The following is a 12759-nucleotide window of genomic DNA, read 5'->3' as shown; positions in this document are numbered from 1 at the left end:
CAACTGACTACAACGTAATAACCCATAGATGTCAAAAGTATCAGTCTGGTACAAATGAGTTTTCTGTATAGTTTTGTCCTTATCCCTAAGCCATTTAGATTTATGGGAGGCCCAACTGAACACAGGGAAGAAGCAGGGACCCTAGTCTGGATTTATACAAACCGCACGCTGAGCTCAGCGAACCCTGGTCTGGTTTTGTACCCGACTGCTCTGGACTCAGTGGGCCAGGATGTGGATTTGCACAAAGCCCCATTCTGGACTCAGTGAACCCTGGCAGAGATTCGTACAAAGCCCCACTCTGGACTTAGTGGGCCCTATTCTGGATTTGAATCAGACCTGATCTGGACTCAGCGGGCTGTGGGTCAACAGTTATACCTAGCTCAGGGCTGCACCAAGTAGACACTGGTCTGGAGCTGCACACAGCCCCACCTTGTGACGAGCTGACACTGGTGTGGATTTGCACACAGCCCCACCCTGAACCAAGCTGACACTGGTGTGGATTTGCACACAGCTCCACTCTGAGCCGAGCTGACACTGGTGTGGATTTGCACACAGCCCCACCCTGTGCCGAGCTGACACTGGTGTGCATTTGCACAAAGCCCCACCCTGTGCCGAGCTGACACTGGTGTGCATTTGCACAAAGCCCCGCTCTGTGCCGAGCTGACACGGGTATGGATTTGCACACAGCCCCACTCTGTACAGAGCTGACATTGGTGTGGATTCACACACAGCCCCACTCTGAACCAAGCTGACGCTGGTGTGGAGCTGCACATGGCTCAGGTCTGGACTAAGTGGGACCAACCAGAAAACTATACTGTTCTCAGAAGAGGAGATTCAATTAAATCATTTTTATATACTGATTTTGGGAAAAATACTTTTGATAAACATGAGCATCTGAACTGAAATCTCCTAGGGAAAAATGAAACCAATTTTTACCCTAATTTCCATATAATTGAGATTCTCCTTTTTTCCATGTACAACATACCATAAGTAAGCACCATTTACCTCACAACCATTAATGAGCATTCACTGTGCATCCTCTCAATATGGGACACCGCACTGGGTTCTGGAAACACCAAAAGCATTTAAAGTGCGTCCATATGAATTTACTAAGGGAACCAATACCTTTCCAGACCTGTATATTCAAATACCCAAAGAAGGCAAGAACAACCAGTGTCCACAGCTAGAGAGGCAACTGATACTTTCAATATCAATGAATGAATGAACGAATCTATAACAAAGACTTAATTCATCACAACTTCATCGTGTTCTCATTAACACAGTTTCATAACAACGGTCTACAGGGCATCTTTGATCACTGCAAAGGATATCCATCACTTTCCATACCAGGTTCCGCTGTCTTTCTGCTTCGGTTTTCTGATTATACCATGGCTCATCTCGGAATGGTTCGCTCTGCCACACGTATTTCAGGACAGTATTTATCAGTGCTTTGCTGATTAGAATGCAGAGGTACACAATGAGGAACACATTCATTGACCTGAAACACAAGACAGTGATGTGGCTGAGTTCTCGCTCCCTGAAGAACTGAGAGCTGCACAGCTGCCTGTCGAGACGAACACACCGTGACAGAACAGATCAGCAATAGCACAACAATGAGTTTTAATGATGTCTCCCCTCAATCAACTGACACAGTGAAATAAAAATGTATCTGTCTCTCCTCCGTGGTCGCTGGCTGTGATTCTAGACGCCACAAGGGAAACAGCTAAGTAAAGGGGAAGTTCTGTAAACAGGAGAGAGAACATCACCACAACCACATTGCTGACCAGGGTTTCTGCATGGTGTAGGATTCTATCATTTAAAGAACGTCCAGAAATCAATTTCTTCTACCACTAAGCATCAATCAAGTTCCAAGTTTAGAGATTACTGCCACAAAGGAAGTAGGAGGGAGGAAGTCCACACTAAAGGAAATGCTCTCAGAGTAAGAGTAATGTTGACTCCTTGGCCAATATCTTAGCAGACCTTGTGAAGAATCTGTGATTTTCCAGTATCTATTTCTGAAACCTATTTGTCAGTGTAGACTTCTGGAAATAAAGCATTCTTGCTTAAGAACCAAATCTGCATTTTCATACTTGATGTAGCCAGAGATGGACCAGGAGCCAGGATCGCATGTTGAGACCGACATCTCAAGTGTCAACAGAAGACACCCTAAACAGCCTTACCCCCAATCTCTAAGTAGTGAGCAGCATTTTGTTAAATAATTTGTAACTGCTCAGTGGTCCACTGAAAGTCAAGGATACACTTTAACAAGAAGCAAAGACAATGAAATTCTGGGCCACATTTTCTTATAAATTGAATTTTCTTCTTGACTTAGTTTTACAAGGATTTCATGGTTTACTAAAAGGAACACTCTGTTCTCTCTACTAATGCTTTCCTTAGTAAAATGTGGTTTTCAACACCCCGAATTAAAAATGTGGACTTTTTCCACATGTGGACTCCCCGAATTAAAAAAGTCCCATTTGGACTTTTTCACGAAGTGGTGGGGGGAGCTGTGGAGCATCTGCAAATGGCTTCGAGCTGGGGCTTCGGGTGTCCACACGAGGGAGCCTGCAGAAGTGGGCCAGAGGTGCAGGCCGTTCACACCCCCACCAAACAAGACAGTTGATCTAAATAACTGGCTCTCCTGTCTATCTAGACACCATGAAGAGACTGCTAATAAGGCCAAGAGAACAATGTTTCAGTATCGACAGTGGTTGGGGATGGTGTTAAGTCGCAGATTTTTATGCACGTCAAGCAACGGGGGACTGAAACTTACTTTTCCACAGCAGACCGTTTCTGGGATTTTGACTGATAATTTAACGCCATCTTGGTTTCCATGCCTGTGTAAATAGCAACACCTATGTCGTAGAAGAATAAATGTCAGAACAATAACACAACTATATTTGCCTTTACGTAGTCAGTTACACACAGGTAAAAACTAAAATGGAATTTTGGATAAAACAAATTACATTTTTAGTTTTCCTAGGCAAGCTAGCTGTTCATAAACAGTCACACATCAGGATTCTTTAGACCAAAGGAATTCTTTTTCATTTCCTGCATAGAGAAAATCTGAACTTTTTTTTTTTAAACTTCAGATTTTAATAAGTTGAGTTTTCCCACCACAGGGCACATCCATATATTTTAAGTTGTTTCATTTTAATTAAAATATAAAAAATAACTCACCAGAAAAATGGGAGATACTAGCAAAGAAATGCAGCCACTAGAAGAAATTTGTGACCAAATATACTGTGTGAATTCTTCCACAGATTAACTTCATATTTCTGAGTCAAAAACTATAGAGACTTAACAGAGACACAATATCCTCAGAAGCCATTGCTTTATGGACTATGGTGATACATCAATACCAGTTGTCTTAGGGAGGCAGAACCATCGCTGCCATCGAGTTCACAGTACCTCCAAGCACAAGAGATTCTTTCATGGTACCACTATTTTAATTACATAATGTACCCTTAATTTTAGAGGTTATTATTAATAATTGATAATTCAAACATTTACCGAAGATTTTCTCGGTGTTCTTTAGCGTGGCTCCTCTAAGAAGCAAGTTTTCCGATCCTAATGGCCTGCAAAGACAAGAATGGCCAGAAGCAAGGCAATGAAGTCATCGCCAAGGCATGCTACAAGGTCAAAGTTGATTCACTTGCCGACACACTTCATTTTAAGAGGAAATCGTCTAAATGTAGATTTGCTTATATTTATATTGGAAAAGTTGGCCTGGGTCCATGTGGAAGTGTGTGTGATCTCTACCTGCAGGAGGCCAAGAACTTGCTCTGCTGGAAGAATTCTGCGGAGTCCCAGCCTCGCAAGCACCTGCTATCCCTGTGTGGCCCTTGTCAGGAATGCAGGCTCCCAGCCCTGCCCCAGACCTACTGGGGCAGATCTGAAGTTTTTAACAACATTCTATTAAGAGATTGCTTGTGAGAGTAGTGGGCTGAGAAGTGGGGTCCCCGCACCAGTGCCATCAGCAGCACCTGGGACTTGTCAAAAGTGTCAACTTGACAGACTGAACCAGAAACCTGCTCCTGACAGGTCTCAGGTTTGAGGACCACTGGAATGGAGCACCCCCAAATGTTCTGGAAACGTGAAAGGGTGGTGCCTGTGACTTACGTGGCATCAAGCTGTTTCTATCCCATCCTTAGGGAGACTCAGTGTGTCTTATGTCTTACAATCATACTTTAAAGATGAAGGCTGGGACACGCTGTGTGCACTTATAAACACTGGCGGTCAAGTCCACAGAGACTCTGAATGCAGGTGCCCTACAAATCGGAACAATTCATGCATTGCCACCTTGGGGGAAAAGAGGCGACAACCACGGAATTTAAAAATCACTCATGTAAGAACAAGCACTGCCCCGAGCACTCAACACTCCAGAAGGAGTGACAGACAGAATCTCTGCCTCCAGGAGGTTCATATTCTAGCAGTTCCCTTAGTTGATGGAGTAAAAATGTCCTCTCATTTCCCAAGGATAAACCAGAAATGGGCAGCAGAATTCAACTCTACAAATTTTGCTATTGTCAGCATACTACTGATTTTCTTTGGAAGGGAGAGGGAAAGAGTTGAAAGCATTTGCTGAAGTTTGCTTTTTTACTTTTTCAGTATATTTAATTTCCTTTAACAAATGTTAAGAACCTACTGAATGCTATGAACTTAAAATGTGTTCAATAAATTTGGCTGATACAGCTCAGGACGGTGTCCAGCTGAAGACGAAACAGAGAGGGGGCTGCTGCGAGGGGAGAGTTGCCAGGGCCAGGGACACACCTGCCCTGACTGACGCGCCTGCCCAGGGCTGCCTGGAGGTCTCGACCCCGCCCCTCAGCCTGCCAGCCGCCAGCAGCCTGCCTGCCAGAGCTCCTGGGGCTGCATGCTTGCTGTCTGGCTGTATCGTAAGTGCTGTCAGCCTCTGTGAGCAACACTCTTACAATAATTCACGTTGAACGTGCTTATGGAAACAACTGGCCCCTTTAAAAGGTGGCTCTTGGAAGTCTAAAAGCAATTTACTTTAAAAAGTACTTTGCTTCTAGTCTGGACAGGAGGATGAAGAAATATTACCCTGAATGGATTAAGAACTTAGATATATAATTCATAACTGCCCATACCGCAAATTTATAAATATCTTTAAATATCCAAATATTAAAAGCCGGAATAGTATAATACAAATACATAAAAAGCTAAGTAGAATTATTCTCAAAATACAAAACATATCAGTAATTGTCTTCCCAAGCTGCTCAGCATTAAACTTTGTCTAAATACAAAGCATGAAAAGCCTGCTCTGTTTACTTTTTTGGATTCATCCCATTAGTAGCATGAATAAATCTAAATCTATTATTTGTTCAAACACTAATTCACGCAAGACAAAGAAATACAGGTTATTTCTCCAAAGTAAGTAGGAATTACCTGTGGACTAATATTTCAGAAAGACCACAGCAATGCCTTCATAAATTCTGAAAAGCACCAACTAACCAGCTGATATGATGACAAAAACATGCTAGAAAGTGCACAAATTATTTCCTTAAGACAAATTGTTTCAGGGGCTTCCCAAGGAGATACGCCCTGATGAATTATATTTTGGTAACATTATTTTACAGTAATCTCCCATTGACTGTATTTTACATCTGGGCACCTTTTTTCTTCTTTTTTTTAAATATATAAAGTATTATCAGTACATCAGCAATTTGGAGACTGCTTAAATTGGAAAAAGATAATTTGTCTAACAACTGAGGTTTACAAAAAGGATCAACTTCTAAACCTACTTAAAGACAGTTTCCTAAACTGTAGACCTTGAATACCTCAGCAGCAAAGAACTGTCAGGATCCTGAAACAATGTCTAGGGGAAATGCCCACAGGCCTAGGGACGCAGACACAGCACAGAAGCAGAGAGATGGGGGCTGGATGGGACCCCCTCACACCTGTCCTGACCACAGGCAGGCGGGCATACCCACCTGTGACCTGCACTGGTCACAACAATGCCCGGACGACAGGTTCCTGCACCCCCGAGTGAACGTGAGCCTGCGCCAGGCTGTTGGGAGACACTTCCCCTCACGCCTAGATGAAATCCAGAGCCAAAAAGGTATCCCAGTGATGACTTGGAGTAGGCTCACACATTCTAATAGAAGGACTTCCAAGTCAGAATCTTTCAGCTTCATGGTTGATGACACATAGTTATCTATAAATTACGAAAGGGAATTTCTCATGGGGGAAACTGCACCCTCTCCTTTGCCTCGGAACTGTAAGATGCTCCCGAACTTTCCCTGCTGCAAGAAGACCCTCAACAGAATCTCACAAGAGAACATTTCCCACCAGCGTCTTAATTTGTTAACACATACAGTGTACACAAAAAACAAACCAGAAAACACTGGAGCCAGGACTTCTGAGAAAGTGGAATTCCGTTTTCAAAACCTAATAAGCATCAACAAAAATCCCCAACTCTTACCAGTAAAAAAATTCTCTTACAACCTAAAAATACAGAGAAAGAAATCTCCAGAAGTGTTTAGAAGAAGCACATCTCCTTACCTCACCACGGGGTCATTCTGATCATTGTAAACATTTATGCGGCCCACAAACCTGGCAACAGAAAAGTGAGGTTGCTGAGATGGCAGCAGGTGGGAGGGAGAGGCAGACCGGAAGTGCCCTGTCCTACACACCTGCCTTCCTGTCTCTAAGAAAGAAGAAAATGTGAGTGTGTGACCTGGGATTCTTTACTCAAAAGCATGTTCACGTGTGGCTAAACCACTCTACCTTCCTCCTCTTTTCTCAGTTTACTTCCTATTCTCATTAACCCATGACTTAAATGATTTTCCTTCAAATCACTTTCTCAAAATACAGGAAAAAAATTTTTCTGCAACAAATTTAGTTCCATTAAGTTACTTCTAATGTTCCTATAAGTAGCTATAGATTTAAATGTTGCTGGACTCTGAAAATATGTAAGTAACCTATTTTTAACTTGGTCTTAACTGTTTAGCAGTGATTTACACTCTCTTCCCTAACAACCGGGCTGTTCGACTATTTAGGGCGGAGAGCAAGAACAACGTTGGGATGAAGAGACACTTATGGGGAACACAGATCCGGCTTACTTGTAGAGGTCGGGCTGGGGCTGCTCGCACTCAATGGTGGCATGCAGGCCATCGATATCTTCTTCAGTATGAAATCCCTTTGTGTCTTGAACTGCATAATGTGTCTACGGATGGACAAGAAATGTGAATGCACAACAAATGACAACACAAACAAACTCGGCGGCCAATACCTCCAATCCTAGGCCAGCCCGATGTCTAACATTTTGTGCATGTAAACAAGACCAATTACAAAGCCTGATTAGCATAGGAGGCAAGTGTAATAAAGAGTATGCAAATGTTAAAAAGTTATCGATTTATAGATTACTACTGTTATTCCTATGTCTATTAGGTGTCAGAAAGTTCTTCCATTCTTACCCAGTGTCCTCAACTTAAAACTAACAGCAACACTTGGAATTCTTCTTCAAAATTCTTCAATTTATTTGTCATGGTGGTGACTATTAATTAGGCAACAGATTTAGAAGCTAAAATATTCCTTTTTGCTCCTGTAACACCCTATTGTTTATAGAGAGCGGCCGTCAGCATCAGGAACTGCCTGGCCCGACACTGTTAGGGGAGTGTAGGCTTTCCGCATAGCTCCTCACCTGGCCTCCACCCGAGGGCCCCTCAAACCTGAGTGTTCATCAGAATCCCCATGGGGGGCCATAAGACACTGACTCCTGGACCCCACCTGGGATCACCCAGGAAACGCAATTCTCAGGCCCCACCCCAGAGCTTCTGCTTCCTCGGGCAGGGGTGGGCCCGAAGACTGCATCTCCAACAGGATCCTGTGTGATGCCTGTGCTGTTGGTCTGGGGCCCTCCTGGGACACCACTGGCCCAGATGGATTAGTAAGCATGACCAGGTGGGCCCACCTTGGGAGGAGAGAGGAAAGAAACGCTTGTGCATGATTGAGGGCCTGGGGAAGGAGAATGCATCTTTCAGTCTCCTCTTATCTTTCTCTCTAATAATCAAGTGTCAGACAAATTTAAGGGTTCCATAAATCCGACCACAGGAGATACAATCATGTCAGCACTATCAGTGTTTATAACATCTCAGAGGCATCCATTGTGTGTCGTGCACTTTGGGAGACTTTCTAATTATGCCCTCACGAGAGCCCCGGAAGGCAGGTCTGTCCCTGTCTTACAGAAGTGAAGACTCCAGAGAGGTCGAATGTCTGCCACGGTCACACGAGCAATACGTGTTACCAGTGTGGGGCCACTCCCTACTCTGCTTTTAAGGAAAGGGCTCAGATCTATCCAGCCCCCGAGCCAAACCAAATGCACAGAAACAACAACAGAGGGCACATGTTTAAGATGCTGCTCACAACACACAAAAGGTCAAAGTGAAACATGGGATCTATAATAATGACCACCAGCCTGGACTGCTACAGAATTTTAACCTGAAAAGAGCGATGCACGTGGAGGCCTGCAGCATCTGTTCAATAGGGATGATGAGAGGCGTTTGGACCACAGCATCCCTCCTGTGGGACGGGACGGGGAGGGCAGCCCGCTGCCAACAGCGAGGGTGTGCGGCTCTGTTTGTTTTGTTGATTTTTTACGCATTTTATTTGTCCAGCATTTGATGATTAGAGAGAAAGACAGGAGGATATTTAGACACGTTTGTTGTCGGGAAGGACAGGAGCATGAACTCCCCACACCCCAGAGACCTGTGGCAGGTTACAGTAAACACCTGACAGCCACCCCGGGATTTCCATTCCCCGAATCAGTGTAGCTCACAACTGCTTGTGCCAGAAGGTTGACTCTCCTGGGGAATGCCACACTGAAAACCCCACAGGCTTTATACAATAATACCATGAGTTATCATTAGCATATCCTTTAGTCTTTTTGCAAAGAAAATTTCTTTCTCCCATCTTAGGAATTACCTATATCTATAGGTGTTGCTTAAGTACCATGTTAGAATTGTAATTTTGTGAGCTGATGCCTTAGAAATGGTTAAATCCACTGAGACATGCCCACTTTTATAAACTTGAAAGCTTCCAGATTTTTAAAATAATGAAATCCTTAAAATTAATAGTGATATGTCCCATCCTTTCATGATTGTTAATTAAAATCTTGTAGCATCAGCTACCAATATAGAATTCCATATTGAATGTAAGAAATTAATTATAGCCTCAGATATTATTGAAGTATTTTAACAAAAAGACACTCATTGAAGTAACAGTGAGGCAAAATACAGACTCATGTGTGACTTCTCACAGAATTCCAGGGTCATGAAGACACTAATTTTGACTGGTAAAATGAAAACTTTCAAAGTTGCAACAATCTATTCATTACATCCTTAACTTTGTACCTCCCCTAAATGACACAGCTACATAAGTAGCATGAAGTTATTTCTGTTAACTCAAGATAGTTCGATATTATAGATACTGAGGGTGGAAAGAAAAAAGTACAAAATAGAGAGAAAGGAGCAAAAGTCAAAAACCAATTCGTCCAGCACAACTCCTCGGGTTTTCACTGAAAATGCTGTTTTCCCAAACATGATTATTCAATAGTTCCTAGCCACACAAGCACAGCTGGGGACGGAAGGTAAGGCCCTGAACAGGGTCTCCAACAAAAGGCACGTTACTTTGTGACTTGATTCTCCATCTAAGCTGGCGGTTGTCACATGGCAGGTCCCATCTCCACGGCTGCTAGAGAGGAAGATCAGGTCACAGGGGAAGGTCTCATCCTCCTTGACCATGACAATGTCCCCAACCTGCAGGACAGACAGACAGACAGTGCCATGAAATGAACCTGCTTCTGTGCAGCAGGTTTTTCTTTTCCTGAAGTGCCAGTCAATACTCACAGATACCATTATAATGTTTGTTTACAGGAGGATATGTGGATGCTAATGTAACTCTAGAGAAAGATCATTTCCCAGGCGTTGTGCCCAAACCAAGGGCAGACCAGGTGAGGTTTCAATGTGCCACTTTTAGATCAGTGCATTATGATTAAATTTTTTGCAATGGAAACACAGACAAACATCCATAATAGGCTTATCCTTGATCCAGCCTAACAGGATGAATTCTAATGTTTCATTAATGTGTCCAAGTGGGAATCACTCTCAGAAGAAGGTGCTGTTTTAAAATTAGGTTCTATAAACCAGGTATAAGAGTTGTAAAAGCTGGGTGAAAAGCAGAACCAAGATACTATCCAGATCACTCAAGCATGACCAAGAATAAAGCAGAAGTGACAACCACACACTTTACAAAAACTAGAGCAAAAATGAGCCAAGAATATTTGTCATACGGATTTTTAAATAAGATGAGCTCATCCCAGTTTTAGTCCTGTCACCAAGCAAGACATCTGATTTCCCAAAAAGGCCCCTTTTCTCTGATTGTGACTTCAGACTTTGGATCTAAAAGATAAATAACCATCAAAACCCCACCAATCTGGACCCCACCAAGCTAGAGGGTTCAAAATCTTTCCAATCACTTGGATGTTCCTGCTGCCACATGCAAAGCGCTCCCAGAATCAGGACATTGCCATTCTTCTGTCTACGCCATAAGTGGAGTCCCCTGTCACACTCCATTATTGTTCCAACTGAGTGTCTGAGAACTTAAAATTGGAGGACTAATCCTCAAACAAACCTCTGGGTTCAGTGAAATTCCTACCAAAATCCTAGCAAAGATTTTTGTAGACACAGATGGGCTTATTCTAAAACTTATGTGGAAAGGTGTAGGCCCTAGAACAGCTCCAACAGTCTTTAAGAAGAAGAATAAAGTGGAGGTGTCACCCTGCCAACACAAAGGCTTTCCATGCAGCGGTAGTGACCAGAACTGGGCTGGGAGTGGCGGATGACTGGCCAGAGACCAGTGAAACAGAACAAAAGACACTGGAACTGACCCACACAAACATGCATACTGACTTTTGACAAAGGTACAAAAGCAATTCAGTGGAGGAGGGACAGCCTTTCCAAAAATGATGGTAGAATAATTGGGCAGTCATAGGTAAAAAAAACAGGGAACTTTGCCTTCGCTGGTGTGGCTCAGTGGATTGAGCACAGGCCTCCCAACCAAAAGGTTGCCAGTTTGATTCCCAGTCAGGGCACATGCCAGCTTAGCAGGCTAGTTCCCTGGTAGGGGGTGTGCGAGAGGCAACTGATAGATGTGTCTTTTGCACAATGATGTTTCTGTCTCTCTGTCTCCCTTCCTTCCCCTTTCTCTAGAAATAAATAAATGAAACCTTTAAAACAAAGGGGGGAAACTTTGCCCTAAACCTCACTTTTTAGATGCAAATTAATTCCACATGAATCATGAACTTAAATGTAAAACACAAAACTGTAAAACTGTTAGAAAAAAGCACAGGAGAACATCTCTGGGCTCCGGGTTAGGCAAAGAGATCTTAATCTTGACACTGAAAGTACAACCCATAAAAGGAAAGAAAAAAATCAATAAATTGGACTTCCTCAAAATTTTTTAAATTGTCTTTGTGAAAACCTCATTAATGGATTTCTGACACAGAACTAATATTTAGACTATATAAACATTCAAAATTCATCAGTAAAAATCCCTGCCCCCCTCCCCCCCGAGGATGTAAAATGACAAATAAGCACATGGGAAGGTACTCAACATAGTTAGCCACTAGGGAAATACAAATTCAAACCATACTGAGATAGCAGAATGACAAATAAAAAACAGGGCCAACACCAAATCACCAAATGCTGATGAGAATGTGGAGGAACTGGATCTCTCATACACTGCTTATGGGAAAGTAAAATTTCCAGCACTCTGGGAAATTTTTCGACAATTCCTTTTAAAACTAAAAATGGATTTACTCTATGACACAGCAATTCAACTCGTGAGTTTTTATATTCAGAGACATGGAAGTTTTATTCACACAAAAATCCGTACACAAATGCTCATAGCAGCTTTATTCACAATAGCCCCAAACTAGAAAATACCTAAATGTCCTTCAACCTTTGAATGTAAACAAACTCCAGTCTGCCCACACCATGGTCTCCGATAAATGGAAGTAGGTAGCGACGCACACAACTGGGTGAAATCAAGGGAATTAGGCTGAGTGAAAAAAGCCAGTCCCAGAAGGTTTCAAACTGAGTGATCCCGTTTATGTAGGGACATTCCTGAAACTGACAGACAGGCTGCAGGTTTCTTTCCCAACAGCCTCCGAAGGCCTGACCCGGGCTGTCCCCCGGAAGTGGGTGCCTGGAGCTGCAAGGGCAGCCTGATCTTTCTTTCTCATCTCACATGGTCAGCTTAGAATCCCCAGCTCAGAACAGGCTGGACACGGAGCAGACACTTCCCATAGGAGATCGATGCATTAAAGATTCAGTTTTCTGCTGGTAGACACTGTTTAGGTGTGTTTTTAAAGAAAGAGACGTTTAGTAAAAGTAACAAATTGCCAGTTATAAAAATAGTCATGGGGATATAAACTATAAGAACACAGTCAACAATACTGTAATAATTATGTATGGTGCCAGATGGCCACTAGACTTATCGGGGTGATCAATTTGTAAGGTATATGAATGTCATACACCTGAAACTAATATAGTATGCCAACTGTAATTTAAAAAATAATAAAAAAAGTACAGGCGACTTTACAAAGGAAACAGAATTGTTCAAGGAAACTACATTTAGGGCCTGGGATCCCTTTGAAGGAGCCTGTTAACACTTGCACGGGGTCCCCACCACTCTTCCCACGGCTGCCAGGCCCATGCACCCAGCCCCTCATCTCCC

The 12759-nt window shown here is 43.0% G+C and overlaps 1 protein-coding gene across 5 annotated transcripts in view; it reads right to left on the bottom strand.

Moving 5' to 3' along the window:
- Window positions 1–12759, bottom strand: part of ATP11A (ATPase phospholipid transporting 11A) — a 143505-nt gene that overhangs the window by 46532 nt on the left and 84214 nt on the right. For all 5 annotated transcript variants that reach the window (XM_045821186.1, XM_045821187.1, XM_045821184.1 and 2 more), the window contains exons 6-11: window positions 9651–9779; window positions 7086–7189; window positions 6526–6576; window positions 3514–3578; window positions 2774–2855; window positions 1348–1498 (exon numbers count right to left, since the gene is read on the bottom strand). In XM_045821186.1, the coding sequence (XP_045677142.1) occupies window positions 1348–1498; window positions 2774–2855; window positions 3514–3578; window positions 6526–6576; window positions 7086–7189; window positions 9651–9779 (582 nt within the window). The remainder of the gene's footprint in view (window positions 1–1347; window positions 1499–2773; window positions 2856–3513; window positions 3579–6525; window positions 6577–7085; window positions 7190–9650; window positions 9780–12759) is intronic.

The sequence above is a fragment of the Phyllostomus hastatus genome, unplaced genomic scaffold, assembly GCF_019186645.2.
Source record: "Phyllostomus hastatus isolate PE091 unplaced genomic scaffold, TTU_PhHast_1.1 phas_scaffold_46, whole genome shotgun sequence".
Classification (NCBI taxonomy): domain Eukaryota; kingdom Metazoa; phylum Chordata; class Mammalia; order Chiroptera; family Phyllostomidae; genus Phyllostomus; species Phyllostomus hastatus.
This window is presented reverse-complemented; position numbering and strand designations above follow the sequence as displayed.